General features: G+C 51.9%; 1 protein-coding gene across 4 annotated transcripts in view; it reads left to right on the plus strand.

Moving 5' to 3' along the window:
* Positions 1-27,590, plus strand: part of ZMAT4 (zinc finger matrin-type 4) — a 56,426-nt gene that overhangs the window by 1,742 nt on the left and 27,094 nt on the right. For 2 of the 4 annotated variants that reach the window (XM_061472501.1, XM_061472502.1), the window contains exons 1-2: positions 3,263-3,422; positions 18,351-18,452. In XM_061472501.1, the coding sequence (XP_061328485.1) occupies positions 18,351-18,452 (102 nt within the window). In that variant the 5' untranslated portion in view covers positions 3,263-3,422. Of the gene's footprint in view, positions 1-3,170; positions 3,423-18,350; positions 18,453-27,590 lie in introns of those variants that run through there. The other 2 variants (XM_061472504.1, XM_061472503.1) reach the window with 2 other exon arrangements.

Consider the following 27,590-nt stretch of genomic DNA (forward strand, 5'->3'; position numbering starts at 1 on the left):
GCTGTCCATCCCGTGTCAATGGAATGGGATAGAAAGGAGGTTTTAAAGCGCAAAATGCAGCCGCTTCCAGCACTCCCCTCTGTGTGTGACAAGGTGACCCCCACCTCCCTGCTCCTGGTCTGCTGTGCTCGGGCTGGTTTTGCAGTGTCCTCTGACACGCTCTGATGCACAGCACCGAGCTGGGAGCACAGACAGGAGCCTGTGAGAAACCCAGTGCTAATTCCACTGTGCTTATCTCCCTTCTCACTTATCTCTGGTCGCATCATGCCACAGGTTGCGCTTCCATAATGCTGTGTTCTCCAAGTAATGCCGTGTTCTCCAAGGCAGCAAAACAACATGGAGCTGAGCCAAAATCTTGTTTATTTCTGGAGGTTTTAATGGTTATTCACTTATTTAATGAGCTGTGTAGTGCCTTTGAGAAGGAAGATGAAGGGGTGAAGGCTTTATTCACACCTTAAGGTTGTAACTCTCCCTTCCCTGGGGCTTCTGGTCGTGTTTGTCTTTTCAGCCTGCATCAGCACTGCAAAGGCTGCTGCAGGGCTCCGGGTCACTGCACCAGCCTGGAAGCATGAAATGCCAAGTGTCCATTAGGAATGCTTTAGGCTCGGGGTAGGGGAGCATTGCAGGGGGGCTCGCAGCCTTCACAACGCGCATGTGAACTCCTCCAACCCAGCCCAAGGTGTTGGGTCTTTCCCAGCTCGCTCATCTGTCTTGATCTCCTGTTTCCCAGCCTGTCCATAGCCTTTCCTGGGAGGAAACATCTCCAGTCTGTGCTCTGCTTTGTTCGAGGCTGCTGTAACCTCTCCTTCTTTGGAGAATAAGATGTTAAAGAGCCTTTGAAAATGATCAAACCCGTCAGCTTCACTACTGTGATTAATCAATCACAGCCGCTGCTTTACAGCTCCTTGTTTTGATGTGCTTTAGGTTGTTCCAAAGTTAGCCCAGCTCAGGGCCAGCAAACACATTCCTGAGCCCTGGCAGCGTGCTGGGATGGAGCGGGAGCTGAGTCTTCACCGCTTTCTGCAGAAGAGCGTTCTGAGTGGGGGTGTTTTGTATGGGGAGCCTCATGTGTGTACCCAGGGCTGGCATGCGGGGCCCTGCTGCAGGGATGCTGCAAGGAGAGCCCTTGGGGAGCACTGGGAGCTTTGCAGCCCGGGTCCCTGCGTGTGGAGCAGCCTCCACGTGTGCTTGATGGGGAGAGGGTGCGTTCTGTAAAGGATTTATTAACTTGTAAGTTATTCCCAGCACTTCTTGTGCTGATGCTGCTGTTAAAAGGGAGCACAGGATGCTCCCGGGAATGCTATAATCCTAAAAAGAAAGCGAGGAAGAGATTTAAGAAATCTCTTATCCCCAGATGGCAACTGCACCATTGCAAACACTGCCTGATCTGCCCTTATTCGCACTGAAGCGTCTGAAGCTCCAGGTGGCAGCTCCAAGAAGTTTGTGTCAATTCTGGAGGCTTAAATGCTCCCTGTCGGTTGTGGGGTTGGGTTTTATTACAGCTAAAGAGCCAAGCAGGATCATGCAGCATCGCAGCTCGGGTAGTTTGCTGTCGAACGGATTAAGCTAGGGATGGAGAAATTGCTGGTGAAGTCTTTTCTTTCTAGCAGTTGTGTGGTAGAGGCTGATTTAAAGGCCATTTCAGCACCGGGGTGATGCTCCAGACACTGGCAGTGCAAGCGCAGCCGCTGATGTGGCACAGCATCCCCAAAGCTGTCTGCAGAGTACATTGAAGAGAAGCAAATCAACCTGAACAGGCTCGCTCCTTAAAGGTCCTGCAGAGCCACCCCCTTGGAGACCTATAGCCTATGAGTGCCTGGAGACATCCCACCCAGGGGACAGGGCAGGTTTGCTATTGCTCTGCCATGGATGCAGCATGCACTTTCCAATGAGGTGTATTGCATAAGACAGAGCACTGTTATCTAGGTTATACCTAGAGAGCAGAGCCCTTTCATGAGGGAAGGGGGAGGCCTCTCATCCCTTTGCTTAGCCAGATGTTCAGAAGGGGAATGAAGGATGCTTGGCTTTACCTGGCTGTGGAAGTGAGGCCATAAAGGAGCCTTTCTGCATCTCAGTACCAGGGTGCAACCCCCTGTTGCCTTGAGCTGCAGAGACCTTTGAGGCCTCTCCCCTTCCCTGCAGAGACCCAGCACCCTCATTCCTGCTGGGAGAGCTATGGGAGCAGAGGGAGGCGGAGCAGCGCTGGATTAACTGCCTTTGTCCTTGTTTGCATATACATCGCAGCCTGGAAATGTCACCTCGAGCACAGCCTCTCTGCTCCTTTACGTCCCCATTTCTTACCTAATGCGTAAGGTGAGGCTCCTGTGCTGGAAATGAGGCACCTGCCAGCTCAGCAGAGTTGAGAAAGAAACCCTCCATGGTCCCACGCTGGTCCTCACCCTCCTTAGCTGTTATAAGCAGAAAGGAGGGCAGGGAGATGGCATTGCAGCTCAAGAGGGGAAGGTGTGCATGGGGCTGTGCTCAGCTGCACCCTGGTTTTCAGCACTTCCAGCCTGAGCCCTGAAGTGCCTTTGCCTGGAGGATGCTGTGCACAAAAGACGGGCAAAGGCCACCCTCTTCCTAGGTTCAGCTGCTGCTGCACCTAGAATAGGGAGACTGGTTTGGTTTAAACTGGCTTTGCATTATAGACTCCAGGGTGTGTGTGCGTGGTGCTGTATGAGGGATTGCAGGGATCAGCATCCCCCTCATTTCCCCATCCCCTGTTCACTGCCCTCCCCTATTTTACCCCTGGCCTTGGGCTCTGTTTCTCTGACTTCTGCACCCCATCAGCGAGCAGGAGGCTGTGAGTATCCTCAGGCTGAAGATGAGCCTGTCCCATTCCCTTTGTTATCTGCTCTCCTTTGGCTGCTGCTTTGACCAAGCTGTCCCTGCCCTCATCCCCATATGGGAATCTTGCCTCCCGCTGTCCCTCAGCTCCATAAATCCAGGGTGTTAAATTAAGTGCGTCATCTGCAAAAGTATGGAAGTAAATGCGTTCCGTACCCTTCACAGCCTCTGCCCTGCAAATCAGATTAGCACACACAGCGAGGAGAATCCCTCCCGGGTGCTCTGATTTAGGGCTGTATCCAACACATCCGCCTTGCCCTGACCTGCCCAACACCCGGCTTGTCCCTGGCCGTGGCGTTCCGGGTCCTGGGGAAGCTCTTGCTGGTACCGGGAGCTGGATGCTGTGGGAGGCTGCTGGGACCAGAGCATCCTTGCAGCGCGCAGCGGAGCCAATCGCTGCTGCCAGGGGTGGAGCTGGAGCGGCCGCGGAGCATCGCCCAGCGCCTGCCCGGCGCAGTTGGCCCGGGCTGCGGGGAGAGCAGCGCCGCGTTCGCAGCTCCGGCGGGCGCCTGCCCGGCAGCATCGCTGGAGCCTCCCGCTGCCCTCGGAGCATCAGCCCGGCCAGCGGCACAAAGGTACCGGCCCGGCCCCGCCAGCCCGCGCCGTGCTTGGGGCTGTTGATGGGACTTGGAGGAAAGTTTAGCGGGGAATCAAGAGCTGGTTCCTAGCGGTGCTTGCGGGAGGGAGGTGGGAGGCGAGCCCCGCCGCTCGCTGGGATCCGCTGCCAGGCACGGAGCGGGTTTGGTAATGAAGAGCTGTGGGAATGCAGCCGTGAGCGGGGTCCAACCGGGGAGCTGGTGCCTGTCCCGCCTGTGCCACCCCGGGCGGGAGGCCGGAGGTGACCGGTGTGTGCTGGGTGAGGGGTCCAGCCCCGCGCTGGGCATCACGGCATCTTCCCGTGCTGAGCGCTGCATCCATCAACCGAGCCGGCCCCTTGGTGCAGGCAGCACCCCCTGTGCTGGGCAATCAGTGGGAACACGGGTGCTTGTACTGAATGGATGCTGCACTGGTGTCCGCACAGTCCAGAGTGGGAGCAGGAGCTCGTGGGGCTGCGGGATGCGAGTGTGGGTGTCTGGGGATGCAGGAAAACAAGGCTGTTCTCTCTGTTGTTTGGGAAGTTTGGAGAACTTCCCATGTCGGTGTTCCTTGGGGAGCAAAAGCTGGTTCCCAGGTTGGTAGCTGAGCGCTGGGACTGCCGTCACTGGGGAAGCCCTGACCTGACTCACTGCAGCGCCCATGGGTGCTGCCGGCCTGCATGCCTGCTCATCACCAGCCAAAGGGATTGGTTTGTGCATCCCTATGTTGCTGCTACCACACGTGTTGCGCTGGAGTTGTCCATAGGTCTGAGAGCCCGAGCAGAAGCTGGTTCTTTATGCAGCATGAGCGAGGCGACTGCTGCTTTGGACTGCATGGAAGATCTCTACTCACTGAGCCTTGAGCCATCTGAATTGCTGGGGATCTGTATCCATTGGACCTGAGCAGTGTCCCCTCAGTTACTTGTGTTAAACACGCTCTGAACGCTGCCCTTTGGGCAGTCGCAGGCTCCTTTTGCCCTCCTCTGATGCTGACCTTAGCGGGCAGCACTGGGTGAAGAGCAAGCTTTGCGAAGCATTGAGAAGACACTTAAAACACCCAGGTTGCATTTTCCACATGAGCTTGTGCTGCTGGCTCTCACGTGAGCACGTGTAATCCATCTGCACCATGCAAACAACCGGCCCTGGAAGGCAAGAGGTGAGCCTGGGAGGGGGGACAACTCGGAACAGGGGATGCTGAGCACAAGGGCTTCAGCTTTTGGGCTCTTAGTGTCCCACAGGAGAGGGACAATGACTTGGAGCATCTCCTGCCCCTTCTCCTTGCCCTGTGCTGCAGGGTGGGGAATGGCAGGGACTCGATAAATAATAATCTTGTAAGAGGTATTTTGTTCAAGGTTCTAGACAGTGACTCATCTCCTGGAGCTGGGGGGGGGGGGGGGGGGCAGCACAGAAGCTTTCTGCACCAAAAATGGGTCTTTCCCCTGATTTTATCAGGAGCCGGAAGGTGGGAATCCCATATTCCCCTCAGAGCAGTGTAGACCTGTCGGTTACAAACCTCCTAATCCCAGTGTTCTGGTACCTCCTGCATCCCTCTCCCTGGGGAGCATCCTGGGGTGGGACTAGTCCAAAACTCGGGTTGGTTTCCACCCTTCCCAACTGATCTTATCTCATTGTTCTTAATCACTTCTGAGTCACTCCAAATAATGAATCCTTGCCTGTACGTAGTGGTTTGCATGGCATCTCTGTGTGTACCTGCCCAACTCACGTTGCTCGGCTCTGAGCTGCATTAACTTTCCTCCCGCATCCAGCCTTGCTCCCATGGGTTTTCCTGCCCTGCTCTGCCCTCTCCTGTGCTGGAAAGCCCGGAGGAGCTGCGGTGCTGCTATAGGGCACATATTCTACCCCTGCCAGTCTTCCCTCGTTGCTCACAGCATCACTGGCTTCTTGGGGAGGTGTTCGTGTATGGAGAGGTTTTGCTGATGTTTGCCTGGATCTGGTTTATTTGCTGCTTCCAGTTTGCAGCAGAGTCAGTGCCTTGCTGGGTTGGTACCTGGCTCTCAGCTTTCTCTGTTGGGGGGTTTTATGGCTCAGTGCATGGCACTGCATCACCTCATTCCCTCCTCTTTATGCCTGGAGATTGACCTGGGAATGCTGATGGCTGGCCTGGTCCAGCTATGGATTTAGCATCTCTCCCTGCAAGGAGGTGGAGGGAGGAAAAATCCCCAGTTTAAGACCACCACCAAGCAGCCCTCATCCTCCCTGTCAAATGTAGGCATGAATGGAGGGAGTTTTGGGAATTATTCCTTTGCAAGAAGGAACTCCTGACCAAAAATCAGTCTCTCTTCAGCCCCCTGAGGCTCTAATCCAACCCTTTTCCATCACGAGGTGTTCTCCAGCCTGGGGGTGCTTATGGAAACCCCTTGGAAATGGCAAGAATGGGGCTCCTGGGACTGGTCCTGGTTGATCCCCCTCAGACCCAAGTGTCCCATTTATCTGGGTTAAGCTCCCAAGGAAGGAGGTGTGACTCGAGCTCCAGAACCGGTTTGGGAGATTCGGAACTGGGCCAATTTCTAGGCCAAGACGGGGCCGTTGGTGTTCCCAAGGGTGGATTTGGGTACAGAAATGGATGAAGGTCAAGGCTTCCACCTCCCTCCCTTGCGTATTTATCTCCCGGACAGCTTCTGGGCAGGTAGCAGCACATCTGGAAGCTTTATTATTCCTTACAAGGTGTGAAAAACGCCCCTTGCTGAACAGTGCTGGGGTCGGGAGCGCAGATGCTGCAGGAAATGGTTTTCCTCCATCCACACCGTGCTACCTTCTCCTCTGCACAAAGCCTTTGCTGCGGCTGCATCTCCTGAAGGCAGGTGTAACAGAGCCAGGCTTTGCCGTGCTGCCTTTGCATCCGTGACCTTCAGCAGCTCGTGCATGAGACCGGAGAGGCACTGGCTTAACGGGACCCTGCCTTTTTGCCCCTTCGTTTCGGTTCTCCTGCAGTCTCTTTGGCACTTTGTTGGCATCACACTTGGCGTCCCAAGCCTCCAGGGAAGGATGTGCCCAATGCTACTTTCCAGGCTTGCTGGGGTGGCCTGGCCACACACAGGTCATGGGGTGCATCTATCTATCTATCTATCTATCTATCTATCTATCTATCTATCTATCTATCTATCTATCTATCATCTAATCTACCTAATCTGTATCACCTATATCTACATCTCTATCACCTATATCTACCACCTATATCTATATCTCTATCACCTTCATCTATCACCTGTATCTAAATCTCTATCACCTTCATCTATCACCTGTATCTAAATCTCTATCACCTCTATCTATATCTCTATCACTCATATCTAAATCTCTATCACCTATACCTATCACCTATATCTAAATCTCTATCACCTATATCTAAATCTCTATCACCTATATCTAAATCCCTATCACCTATCACCCATATCTATGGCAGATATATGGGTGAATTTAGAGTCGAGAAGCATTAAATACATGGTTTTGTGGGCTGTGGCTTTTGTGGGAGCTGTGTGTAGGAAAACCAAGTGTTTCCCAGGGTCACCCATGCTCTGCTGGTGCCTGCTCAGCCTTGCTCTTGCACAAGAGCATTTGGGTCTTTGTGTTTCTGGTCACCTTGCCGCAGAGGCAGGCAGTGATTTCTGTTCTCTCTTTGCACCTGGTTGTGCTGACAGCTCGGAGGTGTGAACACTGCTACCTTCTGCTCCTGCAGAGCAGGAGATGGTGTTTTGCAGGGGGCCAGGATGGGGGGGAGCTGCGCCTTTTGCTGCTTCCTTTAAGAACAAGGAAGAAATGAAGTTGTGGCGAGACCAGATCTGGAGAAAGACCCAGAGTTCCAAAGCGCTCCCAGAGGATAGATCCCTAATTGCTCTCTAATTGCATTAGAGTTTAATTTGTTGTTGATTTTTACTGTAATGTTCCCATTTTTCTCGACAGTTTGCTTTGTTCCATTAACTAGAAGTGGCTGGAGATGAATATTCTCAATATCCAGACTCGCCCCTTGCGCGATGCTTGATGGCTTTTGGGTCTTTAACATGGTGACGGGGGGCCACTGGTGCAGTGCTTGCCCCTTAAAGGTGTTGTCCCCATTGTGCAAGCCTCAATCTTGGGGGTTTCCCCATGGTTTTATGGGTCTGGTGGCACCGAGGCAAAGTTCCACTGGCCTGAGAGGGAGGTTGGGTCGGTGCCTAAGCCACATCAGCCCTTGGCACCTGTGGGATGAGAGGGAAATGGGAATGCAGGTGGTGGTTGCTGGCCTCCTCAAGGAGCTGAGCTCACCCCAGAACAGCTCAGGGGCAGCAGCCCTTCCAAAGGCTCCTTTAATCCATTTCTCCAGAGCACAGAGGGGGAGCAGGTCTGGAAATGCAACCGGGAAGCTCCAGACGGGGCTTTCGGGAGCTTGATTTGGAAAGCGATGGGGCAGAAGAGCATCGCTCCTCTTAATATAGTGCTGCTTTGGAATTTATTGTGTCTTGTTAAAGGGGAAATGAGGTAGAAGATGTAGCTAAGCTGGGACCTGCTTCTTGCCAATACATGATTGTGAGTGAAACAAATCCTTAAGGCAGGAGAGTATAAATAAACCTTTCCATGCTCTCAGCCTCTGCACTTGGGGCCCTGGAGGTGTCGCCTGCCTCTCCTTTGGTCTCCTTGCTTCTGTGTCACATCCCTATTGCTCACGGGTGATGACACGGAGTGATCGAGGCCTCGGCGTGCCCGTGAGCTGGCTGTGATGGAGCTGGCTCTGGAAAAGGAATATCAATGCTGGGAGCTGCACCGTGAACTTAAAGCCGCTCCTAAATTTGATCTAGCCGCTTAAAAACAGTGGGCGGACTCGGTGGCAAAGTGAGACGCTGGTATTTAAAGCTGCCTTGAGGGATGGAGCCACAGGGAAGGCACCCAGCAGCAGGCTGGGAATATTCAAAATTAGATGGAGAAAATAGGGAAAGCTGATGCTGGAGCTGCAACACCCAGAGTGCGTTGTCAGAAACCCCAGGAGCAGGACGGAACCGAGCACCAGCTGCTTTGGAAGGCAGAAATGAATCAGTTCAACCCCCCGTTGTAGGGGATGCTGAGCAAGCTGCTCTGGTATTTGGTGTATAACAGGCACACGTGAGCTTTGGTAAGAGAGGCAGAACCTTGCATGGTGGGGTGGGTGCAGTGGGGCCAGCCTCAGCGCTGGGCTTTGCTCTGGTGTCTGTGCGTGCACACATGCCCCGCTGCATTGGGTGCTTGTTCCTATGGGCAGATCCAAGCTGAGCCCCATTTGCTCTCACCCGTTACTGTGCAGCCCGGGCTGGTGTGTTCCTTGCCTCCCACCCCTCTGAGCTTCACAGAACCTTGGCTTCAAGGGGCAGAGAACATCCCGGGCAAGGAATGACATTGCAGAGCAGGATGGAACCGGGTCCTCGGTGCCATCTACGGTTGTCTTCACTAATTCATGTTTATGGAGCTCTCCAGGAGGTTCACGGCCTCTTTCTGCAATGCAGCTGGTTCCTATCTCAGGCTTTTCCAAGCTACTAAGCTCTGTTATGGCTTCAGAGCGAGCTCTGTCACTGGTCACGGGCTGTTCCATACCGTGTCTGCCCAATGCATATCGTGGTGAACCCCATCCTGTTCAGTCTGCTTGGGAATAAACCATGTTTTAACGAGTGCTTCCTTCTCATCTGGCGCCGATTGCACCGGGCGATGCTTTACTCTGGGAATCTGGTGTTTCCCCATGGATGCTTTCCTGTTTCTCAGCAATTCTCTACTGCCAGGTCTTGCCCTCTTTGCTTATGGTGGAATAGCTGAGACATCTCTTCAGTCTGCTGCTTCTTGGAGAAGCCTGCACCTTTCCAGAAGCTTGGGATCTATATGCACATGAGACAAAGGTGTTTTCCTGCTCCTACCAAAGCACAGGGAGTTTCTGGCTTTGCAGAACATGTGACAAGTGGTTTTCAGCCTTATTTCCCCCCTAGCCACAAAGGATGGCTGGTGGCCGTGACTGCAGGATAACTTACAAACCCCCTTTGAGAACAGATGTTGTATCAAACACATCAGCTCGTTTTAATGCCTTTTTGGTGCTGCTTGGTACCACTGGGGGTGCCTAATAAATACTGCAGGAACAGGAGTCCCCAGAGCTGGAGACCTTTCCAAACCTTGGAGCTGGTCTCCAAAGGAGCTGCAGCACCACAGCGGCATTGCTGAACCATTGCTCACTGCTCCTCTGTTGGCAAGGGCAAGGATAGTGTTGTGTTTTGTTGTTGGTTTTCCAGAGGGGAGCTGAGGGAGGAGTTATTCCGAGTGTCTTGTTGAAATGCTCCCAAATACAAAGCAGGCCTGCCATGAAACTTAGAATTCCAGCATGCTTCTGCTCCACGGGGATGAAGGGGGATGTGTTCCTGCTGCTTAGAAGAGAACAAATGCAGACAAAAGAAGGGTTGTGGCTTTTCTTTTTTACATCAAGGATGGGCAAAGAAAAAGGCTGTAGGAAGGATGTCAGTGGTTTGTGTTTGCCTTAAGATAAAGCTCCTTGTTGGTTGCTGTTGCACACACAGAGCTAATTGACAGATTACACGATAATATGAGGAAGTTTAATGGAATCTGCTGATACCCTTTAGAGGAGGTGGAATTTGGATGTGCAATTAAATGAGGCCGGGGGTTTAGCTGCTCCGTGCTAACCAGGGGACTTAGAAGGCATTTGCATTCCTGGTGTCTTGTTTCTAAATCATTTCATTGATTACAAAAGCTCTGCTAGAGCAGGGGAGCTGTAGCTGAAGGGAGCAGAGTCCATCAATCATCACAAACACGGAGGGTTCCTGGCCAGCCCTGCTTGGCTGCTTCGGGAAGAGCTGGGCTCCTATAAATCCTCCCTGGGTGGGACTGGATGAGGCAGCTCTGGCTGGTAAGTACTGGATGTGTCATGGGCAGATGACCTGGCCCAGAGAGGGGAGCTGTGAACTTGGGTGATGGTGAGGATAACCAGGGGCATCTCTGCTTCTGCTATTGCTGACTTTATTAACCTTTGCTGGGCAGGAAGCTTTTAGTGCTGCTGGGGAGCAATTCAGGGTTGGTGCTGTTAAGGCTGAAGCTGGTTTTAGTATGAGGTGCTTTAGCTTAGCTTCAGCTAGGCCAGCACACAGGCTTTTATGAAGCAATCCGGTGTTAAAATAATCCCCCATGGGTGATGGACAGATTTGTTCTCTGAAGGCTTCTTCTAAGCTCGTTGCCACCTTACATGGCTTTGCCTCTTGGGCTTCTGAGCTGAAGCTGATGGGGAGTGACAAGCCCTGATTATGCAAAGTACCAGAGGCTACGAGCTGCAGGCACGGGATTCGGCTTGACTCGCTTCCCGCTGTTTCCGACGCTATTAGGGAGCCACAGCAAAAAAGTAGGTCCTGCTTAGCCAAAAATAAACGTGGCGTCCTCATTGCGATGGCCGAGGGAGGCAGCGCGGCAGCCGCTCACCTGCTCCCTGCCTGGCGCTGACCCCACGGCAGGCACCGGTGAGTGGGGTACCCGCAGCCCGGCAGCGCAGACCCCGCTCCGGGGATGCTCCGGCGCTATTTATGCATCTTCTTGGGAGAAACCACCGTTTCCATAGCAACCGCGAGCATCACATGGTGACCGCGGCTCTGCACATGCAACCGGGCAGGAGCCTCCGACGCCGTGCGGGGTCCCCCCGGGGGGGGGGTGTGGGGTGTGTGATCCTTTGGGATGCAGCTCGTGGCTGGGGCTCATCCCTGTGCCATAGGGGTGGGATGAAGGGTGGAGAAGGGACCGATGGGAGGTTTCAAAGGGGAGGTGAGCACTGAAGGGAGCGGGTGCCAGGGCTCCGTGCTAGGCTGTGTGAGACCAGGCTTCCTCCCCAGGGTTGGGTTTGGCCAGGGCTTAGGTGCGGGGAATCTGTTTCTCCAAGGAGATGCCAGGAGCAGAGATGTCCCAGGCCAGGGCATCTCCTTCCAGCCCTCAGCATCGCAGTTTGTGTGAGTCCTTCCCCTCTGCCATGCAGCTACATCACCCCCTCCATCTCAGAGTGCAGCCGCTGCAGAGGGTCAGTTTGAACCCCTCATGCAGCAGGTTTATGGGCTTCCACCCGCGCTGGAGTGAGCATCAGAGCCCCGTCCTTGAAGTGTGCAGGATGCAGAATTGATGCCCCGAGGCAGGAGATGTGATTGCTCTTCGTTCAGTTCCTACAAACTTTATTAAAGCAGTCACAATACATCAATCTCCTTTTCAAAAAGATATTGTTATTCAAGTCAGCCCGTTTGCAATTAAATCCTCATGTGGGGTGAATAATTAGAACGTTTCACGTGTGTAACTGCATACACACATTTATAGGGAAGGAACGGTGCTGCTCTCAAAATTGCAGTGTAGCTCCCTTTAAACTTGGCAGCATCCTTCCTTCATCACCCCCTGAGGCAATTCGTGGCACGGAGAGCTTGCTCTCTGCTGCAGGAGCAACTCTTTCCTTTGCTTTCTAAATCTCTGCTCCTGTAATTTCCTCAGCTTGCCCTTTGTTCTCTCCTCAGACAGGCAGTAGGTCAAAAAGGCACTGGCTGGATTTTACTGCCACACACAAGCTCTGTCTCTGTCGTTCTCTTCAGTGCTGTGTTAGGGGATGCAGAGCATCCTGAGCACCCAGAGCCTTGGTCTTGCTGCTTTTGGGCCTCGGGGCATCATCTGCCCCTCTTGGCTTCCCTCTGCCCAGGTGCTGTTTTTCCTGACGTAGTCCTCAGTTTGGGGTGGTTTTTCTTGCTTGGTTCTACTATTTATGAGCTGGTGACACTGGTGAGGAGGTGGGAACACCTGCAGCTTCCCGCCCCACTTGTGGATCCTAAGGGAATTCAGTCCCAGAGGGAATCATCTTTCCCTGCACAGTGTGGGAGCTGCGAGGCTCCTCCCAAAAGCATCCTCACTGAGAGGACACTGCTCTGAGTGCTGCAATCTCAGCACGAGCAAAGATCAAGAGCTAGACCCCAGCAAAGGATGTGGCTGCTCGTGCTGGGGGAGCCGGGTGTTTGGGGTGCTCCGGTTGAGACCCACCTGCGCTAAGGCTCCGTCTCCTCCGTGTTGCTCTCCACAGCCTCTCCTCTGTGTTTCGCCGCATGCAGCAGCCACGTGCGGGATCTCTCCTGCTCCCCGGCTCATGCCACACACGATGTTGTTCTGATTTTCAAGGCTCCAATAAAGCGTGTCAAAAGGCATCAAAGGCTGAATGCAGAAGTGAAGCAAATCGATTCTGGAGGGGATTTCGAGGATGGAGGGGGTAGAGAAGGGGCAGATAAACCCCAAACCAACGAAGTTGCATGGCGGAGATGGCAGATGTGCAGCACAGCTGGAGGGACACAGAGCATCCTTGGTTTGGCAGGAGAAAAGGCAAACAGCACACACATCCTCCCAAGATGTGCTGGTAGAGAGCTCTTCATGGGCAGGGTCATCGCCTCGGGTAGGCTGCCCCATCCCTCCCCTTTTCCCCCATGCTCTGCCCTGGGGCTGTTGTGGGCTCCAATGCCTGGAGCACGTCTGCTGCTGCTGCCATTGCCTTGAGAAAGAGCTGCACTCGTGGAACAGGCTCAGCCATCCGTCACAGGGCTGATAGTGCTGGGAAATAAGGCACTTCAAAAGGCAGCGCTTTGCATTTCTTCAGATGCCTGCTTGTAAGTGAAGCGACAGAGCTGCCGAAAGCACATTAATTATTAGCAAAGACTTCTCTTCTTTTTATTGCAAGACAAATTAAACACCAGAAGGAACCAGGAAGCGTTACAGGAGGTGCTCATCCATGGGTGAGCGACAGCAGCACAAACAACAACCACTTCATAACGTGCAAACCAGGATGTTTAATTTTTGCCTTGCTGTCTGCATTTGGCATCCCCAAGCTTGCTCAGTCACCCCCTTCTCTAGGGCTCCAACACGGAGGTTTCGGATGCTGTTAATTCTGGGAAGGTTGATTAAGGCTCTTGAGAGTAAATTGGCTGCGGGATCACAGTTTTGTTCTTTACTCTCGACTGGAAGGAACTGAGTTGCAGAACCTGGTGCTTTATGGGATGGTGCTCCTTGTTCTGGGTTGTACAATAAGAAGGTGAACAGCAACGTCACAACAGGTAGGTGATGGAATGAACACCTTGGGTGAAGCTGGAGATGCCCAATTGCATGGATGAGCCAGGCCAAGGGCTGATGCAACCTAAGATCTCCAAGTCCTGTGGGTCTACAGGGCCCTGGTTGGGTAAGGCAGAGGTTGGGATGTGCGTCTGTGGCCGCGGCAGCTGAGTCTGCCTGTATCTTCCATCCATGCGCTTGAGGCATGCAGGGTAAAAGCTTAGACACCCATTCCCTGTGATCTCAGGTTTAGATCCTTCATTTGCTGCCTCTGCTGTATCCCCTCCTGATCCAAGTGCTGTGGGATGTGCAGGTGCGTGTGAGCTGAAGAGCTGCAACCCTTCTGACAACAGCCTGCATGGGAAAGGGACGGTCCCTACCCTGAAATGATGTGAAATCACCTGCAGCTTCTCAGGGTTTTCGTGGCTTTCTGCTGCTGGTTGAAACACAGAAATCAGTGACAGTGAACAAGGCTGAAAAGTGACAGAAAACACAGAACTTGGACTTGGAAAACCTCTTTCTCCTGCGTGTTTGTTGTGGCCTCCGGAACTTTTTGCTCCCAGCTGTGAATTTCCCGTTATTAAAAACCCCTTCTTTTCCTATTCCCTGAGCTCATTGCTCAAAAGAAGGGGGGATGGACTTGATAACAGGGGGTATGCAACAGTAAAAATAGAAGCGGCTTGTGGAGGAGAGACTGCCAGAGAGGAGATTACAACAGCATCCATCAGAAACGTGATAGGAAGAGTTTCCTAGCAGTGATTGCGGATCGTGCTGCGGCTCCTGATGTGAGTGAGGACCCCGAGGGCTGGTGCAACAGCAAAGAGCCGCCGCAACACGCACCCATCAGCACCTACCTAAGGCCCTGAAGCAGTTCTGCTGCCCCAGCACTTATTGCGGGTCCATTTCCACCCTCTCCTTTGTGACAGGCACATGTTCAGCGCGTGCCAGTGTCCGGTGGGATTCAAAGCGTAGTCTTGAAAAGGAATTTGGCTTTCAGCATGTCTCTGATGTCAATATGTGGATTGCTGACCTCTAAAATTTAATGTAACTTAGCATCTTTCTAGCAGTTGCCAAAATCTGGAGTCAGCCCCATCAAATTGATTTTCATTAAGCTGTTGTAGTCACTGAAACTGCTGAGAAGAATCGTGGCCATATGGCACAAAGTATTTCAAATGAAGCCTCTCACGACTCAGTTTGCTGTTCCTGGCGATGCTGAGCTGACATGTGCAGAGGTTACTGATCTGAAGCACTGACAGGGGCCTCAGCACTGCAGTGCCAGTACAAGGCAATAATAAACCCTTCTGAAGGGAGACAAAGTGATCGGTGCTTGTGGTGGGGGCCTCACTGAGTGTCTCCCACCGAGGAGGAGACCAAGAATTGGGGATATTTAGACCTTGGTGGCCAGGGTGTGCATTGCACATTGATTCTTCAACTCCCTGCAAGAAAAGCCCCTGAGGACATGCAGGGAACACATCCCTCCTTGCTCAGCATCTGTGGTTCTCCTTGAGCATCCCGGAGGTGCACGGTGCTTTAGAGCCCTGGATATGAACCCTCCGCTCCATTCCGCTTTTAGGCAGCGATGGGCTGTGCAGGGAGCATCAGCCAAAGGCTGGTCAGTTGTAGGGGCTGTTAGGCACTTGTAGGCAGGGAGAACCAGGGTGGAATGAAGAAATACATGTGGAATGAAGAATATATGAGAAATATATAACTGTTAGTTGCTTATGAACTCCCTTTATGACCCTTGTAGACAGAAGAAGTTTATAAATCACTGCACGTGTTGACTCACAAAACGAGACAAAGGGGAGGGGGGGGCAGAGAGATTTCTGGAGCGAGAGGAAGCGCTGTTTTTAGGTCATGTACCCACACAACAAAGATGTTTTCTTTCTCCCAGGCTCTGTGTCTAGAGTCTGCCTCTTCTGCACAGGGAAGCCCTTGCAGCTATGCACAGATGCCATCAGCCTGCGGTGGCCTTGCGGTGGTTGCAGCATCTCTGGACCAACCCCTTTGTAAGGAGCAGAGAGGACTCTTGTGTTGTTCTCGTGTTGTAACAAGGTCTTGGCCAGAGAAATATCAACCCTGGGCCCTTATCGTGCTCTTGTGTGCAGTGGCAGTGAGCCTGCTTTAAAACACACAGCGTGGGGAGACCCATGCCCCTGCATTCGTTTCACTGCTTATTACCTCGGCATCCTTTCGATGCGCTGCTCTAGCATGGTATCTGAGGAAGAATACAGAAAAGAAGGTATTTTAAGGAAGCAAAGGAACAGTCACCAAACGTAAAAGCTTTACTCAGAGCCAGCAGGCCGCCCCAGCCAAATTTAGTGTCATTCCTGAGCTGAGCTCTGGGAAATGAGGCTGTATAGGGCTCCCCAGCAGCAGAGACACAATTAGGAGGCTGCTGAGAAGGGGAAGAGGCTCCTGCTCTTCTATTGCATCTATGTGGGACAGGAAGAAGGCTGTTTTCTCTAGGCAATAGCTGGGATTGGAGTTTAAACTTGTTCTCAGGCTGTCGTGGTTTTAGTGGCAGCTTTGCACGGGTGACTTGTAGGAATGGGTGCTGGTAGTGGGTTGCTTGTGTGGAGATCTCCCTTGCTAAGGTGAATCTATTATTTTTGTCAAGCCCTTCATAATGAATTTTTCCCGAAGCAGTTATTGTTACCAGAGCTTTCTAATTATTTTAAGTAGCTAAGCTTACATATGTTTGAATCCTCTCTACAGTTTAGCCTAATATATTCATGCAAAAGCATGAAGGAGGCTTTGCTTCCATTTATTCTGCTGTTCCCTAATCCCCATCCCTCGCTCCTCTGCCTTTCCATCACTGTTGAAAAGGAATACTTGCAAAGACAAGCAATGAAAGCCTCTGCCAGCATCCTGAGCCTGGCGAGGACACTTGGTTTCTGCTCCCCATTCAGCAAGCATCAGGGATGCTGGGGATGGAGAGCTTCTGTCCACCTGCAGGTCAGTACATGGGGATGCTCCTGTCATGTTAATGCATCACTTGAGGGTCTGCCGTTCCAGAGAGTCTTTTATGAGGCAACCTGAATAGCTCCATGTGAACCGTGCTGCATAACATTCACGTTGTCAGCACAATAACTGTGTTCACCTCTTGCGCTGCGTTACATCCTTGTGCAGTGACAATGGCATACAGAACCTAGCAGGCAATATTGAGGCTGACAAATTCGACACCTGTATCAGAAGTCACTGCTTAGAGAAAAGACATGAAATCCTGTTCCTGGGTAAGCCTGATTAGCTCCTGCTACTCTAAAGGGGGGACAAGACAATGCCTTTCATATGCACATAAGTTGGGGGCACAATAGACTTGGGAGTTGTTATCAGAGCATGTAGGGCTAAGCTAATACTGAGCAGCTTTTGATTCGCCCTGATTTTTGCAATGAGAGTTTGCACTGTGAGCATTGCAACTGCATGCAAACGAAGGTGATATTACCTGCCTCTGCCTTGCTTGCTGGCTTGAGGTTTGATGAGATTCTTTGGTTTGCCTTGTGTCAGTCTGCTGCATTAAATGAGCTTTCTTCAGCCTGCTTTATTTTGCCTTTGATGCAATTTTGCAACACTTCTTGTACTCTTGAAAGGGTCTTTTGGTGTCTTTGGAAGTTTCTTCACATAGTGTCTCTCTAGACAGAGTAAATGAAGATTAAACCCAGGCAGGTAGCAAGAGGAAACTAAGCCGGATCAGAGAGCAAGGGCATCAGCAGAGGAGAGCTGAGATTTGTGTCTTTTGTCTGGTAGACCATGAACACCCAAATGAACCTCTTCCTGGAGCTGGGGCAGAGCTGGTCTCTCCCGTCTGGAGCCTCTGGGGGATCCAGCTGCTTGTTCCCATAAGATGTGCAGGGATTGTCAGGACTGAGACACCACAACACGCATGGGGTTCGGCGCAGCCGCTCCAGGTGGGCAGATGCGCACAGAGCACCTCATCCTCTGAGCCCGAGGGAAGGCCAGGGTGGCACTGGATGATCTTAAGGTCCTTTGCAACCCAAGCCATTCTATGATTCTATCTTGGCATTAGTCAGAAGGCATCAGCCTCTATTTTGATTGGCACTGGGGTGGTTTTGGTTTTAAATAACCTTCTTCTGCAGCTACTTCTGGTGTCTTCTGGCTCTGTTATGAGCCTCAACCTTTCTGATGCACACCTTGGTTACCACTTCAGAGCTGGATACCTGCTATTTGCTTGCACGAGGAAGGTGTGGCAGGAACTGAAGTGTTCCTGTGGAGCAGTTCACTTGGGGAGCCGGCTCTGGAAGTGCAAGTATCAGTGCTGGGAGCTGCAGGGTATTTATACACAGGTATTTAAACAGCTGCCGGAGCCCAGTAAATCACACCAGCAATTTCCTCCGTGTCTGAATTGAGAAATACAGCAGAGCTTAAACCCACCTTCCTCCAGGTTGTAATGATGTCTGCGTTATCATCCCCTCTGTGTTGTGTAGCAAATGGTTAGGCGTGTTTCAAGCATTGAGTGATGCATGCTATAGCAGGTTATGCACGGGGTGCTCCTAGATATGAAAGCTTATGGAGAAGAGCAGCTGAGCCTCGCACACAAACCGGTTGCAGAGCAGTGCAGGAATCTGAGGGGGATGCTCTAAGGGATGCTCCCAGGTGGGAATGGGGCAGCACCGGGTGAGCACTGAACGCTTGGCACGGGCTGGTTGTGCATAACCCCGGGGACACCACATTGTGGGTGGGGATGCCCCAGGGACATCAGGGTTTGCAGCCCTATAAAGTCGGTGACAAGAACCGCTCAGCTCCAGCGTTGCTCTGCCCGTGTCTATGTAGGGACCCTCATCAAACACATCCTGTTGTGCCTGCCTTGTGTCACTGATTCTGCTCCTTGTCTCTTCCCTCTGTCGTGAACAGATGAAATCGTCCGACATCGACCAGGAGTTATTCACTGAGAGCTACTGCAAAGTGTGCAGCGCCCAGCTAATATCCGAGTCCCAGCGCGTGGCCCATTACGAGGTAGGATGCTCTCTGGTACCTCTGTTGTATCTGTCCATAATCTCCATATAATCTCCAAGAATATCTCCATCGCTGCCTTTTCAAGCTGCCTCTTGTACGAGGTGGCATCAGCTACCACATTCCTAGCAAATCACTACACCAGCATTTGCATCTCCTCTCTGAAAACTCCAAACACTGTCTTCACCGGTGGCATCTTGCACCGTAAATGATGCTGCGTGGTTGTTTTCCTCCTAAATCTGCAGTTTGAATGTGACTGGAAGCAAGTTTGCAAGGCAATAGTGAGCAAGGGGAGCTCAGCAAAACCAGCTCGGGTTTTGATATTAAATGTGTGGCACTGTGCTTCGCTGAGTAGGAATCACTGATTGTGCAGAGAATAGATTAGTATTTGTGAATGTCTTTAAGCACTTAAGAGGTAGGCAAGCAATAAATAATTAGGATATATCATTAGAGACGTGTTAGAACAGCAATTAGCAGCACTGCATAGCTTCAAAACAGAATTAAATAAATCCCTTTAAACAAGGGAGGGAATCACTGAGGGTTGTGAGAGGGAGCACACTGCCTGTCGTGTTCCTGCTCCATGGGCATGGGGAATGTGCACGGAGCCATCCTGCAGCAGCGTGGGGTGAATCCTTGTTGTGGTGAGGGGCTGCCTGAGCATTAACCCAGCAGGAGAGCAAACACGTTCTCATTCATGCTCACATGAAGAAGAGGGTTGCAGGGTCAGTTTGGGTGGTGGTTGTGCACAGGGTTGGGTGCAATCAGCCACCTTTTGTGGGGTATTAATGGTGTGGGGAGCAGCAAACTGTCCCCTCTGGTGATGCTGTGCAGGGGATGGACCCATGTCAGGTCCAGTCCCTCCTGGAGGGCTCGGGGAGAGGCAGTGATGGGGCTGCGGCTGTGTTCTGCCCCAGCTGTTGGATACACGGAGCCTGTCGGTGTCTGCAGCCGCAATCTGTGCTAAGAGGGCTGGAAGATGGAGTTTCCCCAGACTTGTGCTCTGATTCGAGTGTTTAGCAATGGGAACACGGCAGAGACATTTGTCTCCCTGTGGCCAGTGTTGACATACAAGGCTTTTAATCACTGTACAGTACCCAGGGCTGCGGCGCTGCATTCATAAGCAATGCAAACAACAGCGCACACTTACTTGTAAGGCACTTTACGTGTCTGTTTGGGTGAATCTCTTCAGCCATCTCTCTGAAGCCCTCCTCCGGCTGCCCTCAGTGCGCAGCAGAGATCCCTGGCAGCGGCTGCAAGTCGAAGGCTGCAGTTTTAGGGACACCTTCCAGATCTGCGGATGCCAAGCCCTGTCTACAGGAGGCAGCGGCACCGCCGCAGGAGCAGAGGCACAGCGCGGTGAGCGATGGGGGGCTCAGCCAACCTCTTTCCTTCCGTGCCCGTAACTGTAGGTACGAGCTGAATCATTAATTCATAGCAGATGCTTTGGGGCCGTGGCAAACAACGCGGGTTTGTGGTGCGTGTTTCCAGCACGAGGTGTTGTGCTCGTTTGTCATCCCCTGTGAAATCCCAGCAGACGCCGTAGGCATTGGGCACAGTAATGTCATTACCCAGCGCTTCCAACGGGAAGGAGGGATGGAGACAGCGGATGCATGGGGAGAATAGGGAACGCCCTGGAGCATGAAGGTGCTGCTGGATGGAGCCTTTGAGGGGAAGCTTCCAAATCCATGTGCTTTGACTGCAAATGTGAATGGAAAACCACCCTGCAGCTCCCGGCTGCTTCCCGGTGCAAGGGACCTGAGCATGCAATTGATAGTGAGTCACTTGTTGGGTGAACTCGGCCTCTTTTTCTAGCCAGACACCAGACAAGTGTGTGATTCCCCATGCACATTAATCATGGAAAACTCTTGGAGAATAATTTATGCAAATGATTCTTGCTCTGATGCTGTTCCATAAGGAATTTGGTCTGAGCATTTGGAAGGCTGTTCTCTCTGCCAGGCACTGTTCAGGAGGGGCTTCTCTTCCCTTGAGCAGATCACGTCTGTGGTCAGAATATTCACTTTTATAACACCAGCATTCGCAACATGCCTGCTCTTGCACCAAACTGTGGTGCTGAATGTACCTGAGCTCCATCCTGCCAGCCCTTGCTGCAAGGCAGTGAGTTCATAGCAGGGATGTAAAATTCACTGTTTCTTCCTTATTCAAGAGTAGCTGGTCGTGATTTTCACGCCTTTCTTTTTCTATCTTCTAAAAAGCAGTCAATGGTCAAAGCTGCTTCTTTTTGTAGGGGAAATAACAACCCTGCTCACAGCCAGTGAAGGCCATATGGGGAACCAGCAATCACAAGCTCCTGGGCTGTGCTAACGCATCCTCCTCCATGGCATGTTGTGGTCAGCAGTGCCCTTGCCCTTCCTGAGCCAGAGCTCAGAGAAGGGGAATTGATCTCCTGCCTCTCCAGCAGAGCCGAGCAGGATCTGCAGCCTTTGTGCCAGGCACTGAGATCTTGGCTCCTTTGTGCATGCAGAATAAGACGTTTCTCTGTAAGAAAATAGAGGGAAACAGCGTATGAAAGGGGGGATGCTTCTATCTTGCCAAACAGGAATCGTCAGTTCCAATCACTGTCTCATCTCCTTCTCCAAATCATCAACCGATAACTCTTCTTTTCTTCTGCACTACTCTGCCAGGAATCAAACATCATTTGATGTCAGTCGCGCAGTATTAAGGGGTATCATTTCCAAGGGCAAGTGCAGTGGAAAATGACAAAGGAATCGGAATGTTTGCAGCATTCCTTTCCTTCCAGCTTGACGTACAGCAGAATAGTGCCCTTATTTTATGTGCTCTGCGCAACCTTATTTATGTGCTTTGTCTGTGCCTGCTGCACCCCTGCTCCCCTTTCCATCCCTCTGGAGCTGCCAGGTGCTCTACTCCTGCCCAGGATTCACCTTAGGGCAGAGCTGATCCAAGTACCTGGCTTTGGGATTGGCTCGTAATGAAGTTGCAGGTGGCCAAATGAGGAAAGGCCTTAATGAGCTCCCTGCATACTGTGATGCTGAGTGTCACAGGAGGCTGCTTTAGAGATAGCAGTTAGCTTCCACGCAGCGGTAAGTAAGAGATGAGGCTGATCTTAGTGCTTGTTGTCAATGCCCAAAAGATCATGTGTTTGAATATTTTAATTCTTAAAGCAAATGAATCTCTTAATTTGTCCCCTGAAGCATCAGAAAACTCCCTTCCCATTGCTGCTACTGGAATGAAGCGTCTGAATATGGATTCCTGATAAAATCACGGCTAGGTAATAGCTCACTGTGCTGCCTAATGTGCCAAGCATTCCTCATGAACGCTGGCTTTCCTTCCCTCCCTTGGGAGGAACGAAGAGGAAACAGGATGCCTGATGAGATGAAGCATCGCAAAAAAGGGCAGAGTGATGCAGCAGTGATTGCTGCCTGCACCAGGCCAAAGGGTCCCTGTGTGCTGGAGGTATTTCAAGCCCCCTCCATTGCCCTTCCTCAGGACACTTGATCAGCACGATGCTGGGACCAGCCTTCTCCTGATGCTCTTCAATGGTCTACATGGTACCTTCTGAGCTGGCACCAGGGATGGGGAGCATCTCGCAGCTGTTTTGCTCTGCTTTGGTAGCACGAGCTGCGTGTGTCTTTCGAGCACAACTTTGACGTGAAGGGATTGATTTGGTTTTGTCTTTAGATGATGTCTGTGTGTGGGATAACCCAGAAGGCAGCACCTTCACAGAGCCCTACCTGGGGAGATGGGAGAGCCTGGCAAAAAGCCGGGTCTCGGAGCACGCGGCTCGTGCTGCATCTTGCATCCAGCTCCTGTGGCTTTTATCAACAGAGCATCCTTATTCAATTGCCATTCATCCCTTGGAGGTATTGCAGAGAAGTAACTGAGGCTGCTGCCCTGTGATCAGAAGCTCCTGCAGTTATGTGGCTGCTTCACCAGTTGCTGAATACACTCAGCAGCCCTTGGAAGAGTGTTGGATGGATTGGAGAGGGTCAGAGAAGGCACCGGTGACTTGGGAAGTGCCTCAGAGCTCGAGAAACGGCAGAAGAAAACTGGAATGTACTGCACTTGCTGCTATGCAATTGAAAATCTGCACCCCAGAGATGAGGTTTTCCTATTCTGCATTCCTGCATCTTGCCTTCCCCGGGAGCAGGAAGCCTCTTTGCTGCTGGATGCTCTCTGGATCACCTGTATTTTAACTCTTCCTTCCAGCTCTGCCTTTGGGAGAGGTTGATTCAGTCAATTTGGCGCTCTGTAAATTAAAAAAGCCAAGCTTCCTCAGTTAGCTCTGGGTCCTCCTCTCTCTATACAAGTGTTCCAACCATTGGGAAGATGTTCCCATTTATTTTCAAGTTTCTCCTTGAAAATCCTGCAGGAAAATTACCAGATATGCAAAGCTGCTCCCGGATCCCACCCTGAGCTGCATATCCATCACCACATTTGCCTCCTTAAGCTGCTATAACGCTTTTCTCCATTGTAATCTCTGTTGCTTCAGGTGTTCAGGTGCTACTTGGCTTCTTCATTTATAACAAAGAAAAAGGCCAGATGTGTAGGAAGAGAAGCCCAGAAGGTGTTGTGCACCTTGTGAGATGAGGGAATGATGCTCTGAGGCTTGTGGTGGAGCCTGAGTGGCAGGGGGAGGGCAAAGGAAAAGTGTATTCAGATGCAGAAGAACCAGGGGAGAGCACACATAGGGCTGTGCCCTTCTGCATAGCTCCAAGCCAAGAGCTTTCTGGAGTCTCTCACCCTGTGTCCAGAGGGAAGTGGGTGCTATCAACAGCTACATCAGTACTCCTTGTCCATGCAGGCCCGGAGCGTGCTCGGGTTAATGTGCTTCCAGTTGGGCTGCCCTTCCCTGGGAAGCTTGTCTGAGGGCCCCGTAAACGCTGTTTACTATTGGCACGTTAGCGCCTTAAGGATCACGATGTGTGTGCTCAGAAAGGCAATCCTGCGCCTGAAATATTAATGCAGTGGAAGAGCACGTCCTCTATTGAACAAAATAAATGCTGCGCTGGAAGGCAAGGAGCTGGAATATTCGGTGCATAGGATGCTGCAAGCGTTTCCAGGATGGAGGAGCGGAAAGGATGTGCTGCTGCTGGGAGTAAAGGCTACGCAGGGCTCCGGTGTGTCAGGCACCCTGCTGTAGCACCGAAGGGATTGCGGCATCTGCCAGCCCTGTGTTCTGCCGTGGCTGGCATTTACCTGCCAAGGTTTGGCTGCCTTTGGTGACAGTAACCAGTGAAGGCTTCAGAGGATGAAGGCAGAGGGGACACCGCTTCCCCGCGGTGCTGAGAATCGGCTTCACTGTGGTGTAGGTGTGTGATACAGTTTGTAGGGGCTGCTCAGGTTGTGCTGGTGTTTGGTACCTTGGCTTGAGGAGAAAGAAATGAGGCTAAAGAAAGCCTTTTTTTTTTCTTGGCTCAGTTGCAAAGGTGATGGAGGTGTTCTGGTTGTCGTATGTGCACACAGACCCTCTGCAGATTGCCTTGGTATCATGTCCTGCTAACAGCAGCAATTAAAAGGCATTGAGGGGAATGCAGTGTATGAGATGTGGATGTGTTATAGGAAGACGCTCGTCTTCCCTCATCCCTTTTCTGCACAGGCTCACCAGGGCAGCATTAGCTCCTTCAGGAAACCAGTGTAGATTAAATGGTACTTCACTAGGATCTGTGTTGCTACTCTGTTGTCAGCACTAATGGCTAAACATTAGTTTTAATGTGCTCCCAGTGTCAAAATCTATTGCTAAATAGCAGCAAGAGCAGAGCAGATAAAGCCCTATGGTACAGCTCCATTGCAGGGAATCTCTGTGCACAGTCCCATTTCTGGCTAAAAATAGCTGAAGTTCAAAGGTACTTTCAGAGCAGCAGTAAAACACACCGGGGATGAGACCCTGGGGTAGCAGTAACGGGGAGGCACAGGGGATGTGACATTAAGCCTACATAGAATAAAAGCGATGAAGCGATGCTATTACCCAGGATGGGCCAAGCCGTTCCCATTCCGCTCCCGGTGCACAGGAGGGCGATATCCCAGCTATTCCCTCTTGCTTCCTGTCAGCGTTTTCAACCTGCAGCCCGTGTTTGCATGTGGGTTCCAGGTGTTTGAAAGCAGAGTCTTTAGTGACGGTGTGTGTTGTGACAAAGCCGTCCCACGCGCCGTGCTCCCAGTGACTGGCGCTGACGTGTCTCAAAGTGATTTGTTTCAGACACACAAAGCTAGGATGGGAACAAGGGGCCGTGCTGCTGCTGCATGTGGAGGAGGCGTTGTGTTTGTGTTAACTCTTCTGCTTCCCCCTTGATAGCTCTGTCCCAGCAGCAAAGTTCATCCCCACCTCGGTGTTGGTACCCAAGAGCTGCGGAACCTCGCTGCAAGGGGTTGGCTTGCTTGTGCAAAGCCCATATGGGAGGTTCCCACCCTGCTTGCTCTGTTCCCTGCATCCCTTTTCCCTTGGGATGTTCACAGGGAGATGCACTGCCTTGGAACAATCAATGAATTCCAATAGAGAGGTAAATTCATGGTTGCATTGATCTCGGTGTAAGAGCCACCTGTATTAGAGAGGAGAGGATGCGAAGTGAGATTCAGTGGGTCTGGGGAAGAGCAGAATCCCACAAACACCAGGTGCTGGGGGCATGCCCATGGGCCCTGGGAATAGGGTACTGGGCCCTGCTACTCCTGACACAGCCTGTGAAGAAGGTTATTTCCCTCTCTGCAGGGTACACAGCGGTGTGTAGAACAAGTGATGCTTTGAATACAGTCCAAACCAATATAGGAAGCGGTGAAGTTAAAGATTCCAGAGCTGAAATGGTGATTCCTGAGGCAGAAAATTCCTGCCTTGCTATTCTGGAGCTGTGCAGGTATCTCATGCCTGGAGCTGCAGAGCTGAGCCTGGATCCGGGCTCGGATCCATCTGCATCAGCAGTTGTGAGTGGGCAGGGCTGTGTGTTATTCCAGCACCAGTCCTACCTCACCTACAGGTACCTGTGGTGCCATCTGTATGGGTACCAGTGCCATCCACCTGCTTTGCGATGGGGACTGTGCCAAGGGGACAAAACCAAAGGGGGCCTCTTATTTCCCTTGGACAAACATGGTTTAGAGAAGCCCTTTTCTCAAGCACCTCCTGCACTGGCTGTCTGAGTCCCCTCCAGCTCTTTGGAGTTCGGTGTCAAGTGCAGAAGGAGGGTGGTGGACGGGAAAGGGTGCTCCTGAGCTCTCCAGGAGGAAGCACGTTTCATGTGGCCGCAGGAGCTAAGAGCTCGCACTGCAAAGGTGGGAATAGCAGATGGGATTCTTCTCTTGTGAAGGGGGCTGAAGCAACAGCGACATTTATCATTAATCCTGTTTATTGGAGCTTCTGAAGTCTTGATTTTTTTTTTGCATTTTTCAAACTGCAATGCTCAAGATTTAGTCTTGATCACTGGGGCCACACGGGACATCTCAGGATGCTGCCGGTGCCCTCGGTGAGGGGAGGGATCACAGAGAGACAATGATGTAGTGAACAGATCAGCAATAATTGCCTTTACAAGTGAGCAAACCAGCATGCAAACCGGATAAGCCTCTGTGTTGCTTTGAAGAGGGCAGACCGATGGGGTCGAAATCTCAGCTGTGTGCGATTGGGGATGAGGGGCACGTCTCCGGGTGCCCAGAAAAGGCAGGAGCAGGAGCAGACACCTCTTAAAAAATTAACTCACGGAGGAAAAAGGGGGAGCGGAGAGAAATGACCATAAATTATAAATGAGGCTTTGCAAACATCACAAAGGGAGGAGAAGGACATTGGCACCCAGCAGCGTCTGGAATAACAGACGGGAGCTTGTCTCCGCAGCGAGCAAGGGGGATCGCCACAATAGTGCGTGCTGCTCGTGTGGGTGGAAGAGGCAAAAGGAGAAGGCGTTTGCTGCAAATACTTCTGCCCTCTATTAAAACAAAAGCAGAGGATGTTATATCACAGAAGGAGGCATGAATTGGTGCCGTTCCAGCGGGAATTTGGGAGGTTTTTAGGCAGCGATTAAAATCTGAAGTGTTGGGGTTTGAGGCGGCAGGGTCCGGTGATTTGCCTGTAATCGCTTGACAAGAGCTGGCTGCGGGTTCTGTGCCATCCGTGCTGATCCTCCGTGGGATGTGGGGAGTTTCTAGGAGGAAGGGGAGCGTGTGGAGCTGGAGCAGAGCCAGCTCCGGAGAGGGACTCGAGTCGTAGCCTCAGGAGGGGTGTGAGGTTCGTGTTCAGCACCAGGCTTAGAGAACCGGGTCTAAGCCACGCTAACTCTCTCTCTCTTGATGAGATTACAAATAGGGCCAATAGAGATAATGAAGTTGGTGTAATCATGGGGCTGCATGTTTCATGGCAATTTAATTAAGAAGCTAAATACAAACCAGATCAACACAGTCTACACTCAAAGGATTAAAACCCACCCCAGAATGTATTGCAAACGAAGAGAAACCACAGCCATTTGGGCTGCCATTCCAGTTCCTGTCCTCATCTCCCACCCATGCCTCTGCCTGTGGCCGGTGGGTCCCTGCTCTTTGACTGAAGAACAGGGCACAGAGGAGGGGGACAGCGAGGGTTAGGGCGGACCAGCTGAAAAGATGCTGGTGATAAAGGGCCCTATGGGGAATAGAGAACCTGCATCAGATGCAAGCACAGCGTGAGGAGAGCAGCAGCAGTGCTTGATTTGATGCTGGCTGGAGGTAGAAGTCTCTCACAAGATGGTCGAGTGTTTCAGGCTGTCAGGTCAGCTTAAATCAGCGCTGCGAAGTGGGAGCACATCCTGGATGGGAGGCGGGGACGGAGCATCCCTGTCTGTACTGCCCGACAAACCTATTGGGGACTTCTGGCCTTGTGAAGGGAGACGATCCCAACCCTCCCTGGGTAAATGCATGGAGAAGCTGTCAAGGAGCAGAACCTCCATGGTCAGGTTCGAGCGGGGCTGCTGCATCTGAGCCCAGCCTTGTCCATGGCTCCCAATGGTCCTGGCAGCTGCCGGCGCTGCCACAGAGACGGGATTGTCTCCTCTCGCCGCGCCGAGAGCGCTGCGACGCTTGATTTATGCCAACCCAAATTGCATTTCACGGCTCTGCTTTGCCCTCTTGCTGCTTTAGGGTTGAATTGCCAGAACTGGGCTGCCTCCGCCACCATCCTCTGTGTTATGGTAGATTTAATAGGGATAGAAATGATCC

The sequence above is a fragment of the Pezoporus flaviventris genome, unplaced genomic scaffold, assembly GCF_033815535.1.
Source record: "Pezoporus flaviventris isolate CSIRO_AGI_PZ_B2104156 unplaced genomic scaffold, CSIRO_AGI_Pfla_v1 ptg000071l, whole genome shotgun sequence".
NCBI classification, from domain to species: domain Eukaryota; kingdom Metazoa; phylum Chordata; class Aves; order Psittaciformes; family Psittacidae; genus Pezoporus; species Pezoporus flaviventris.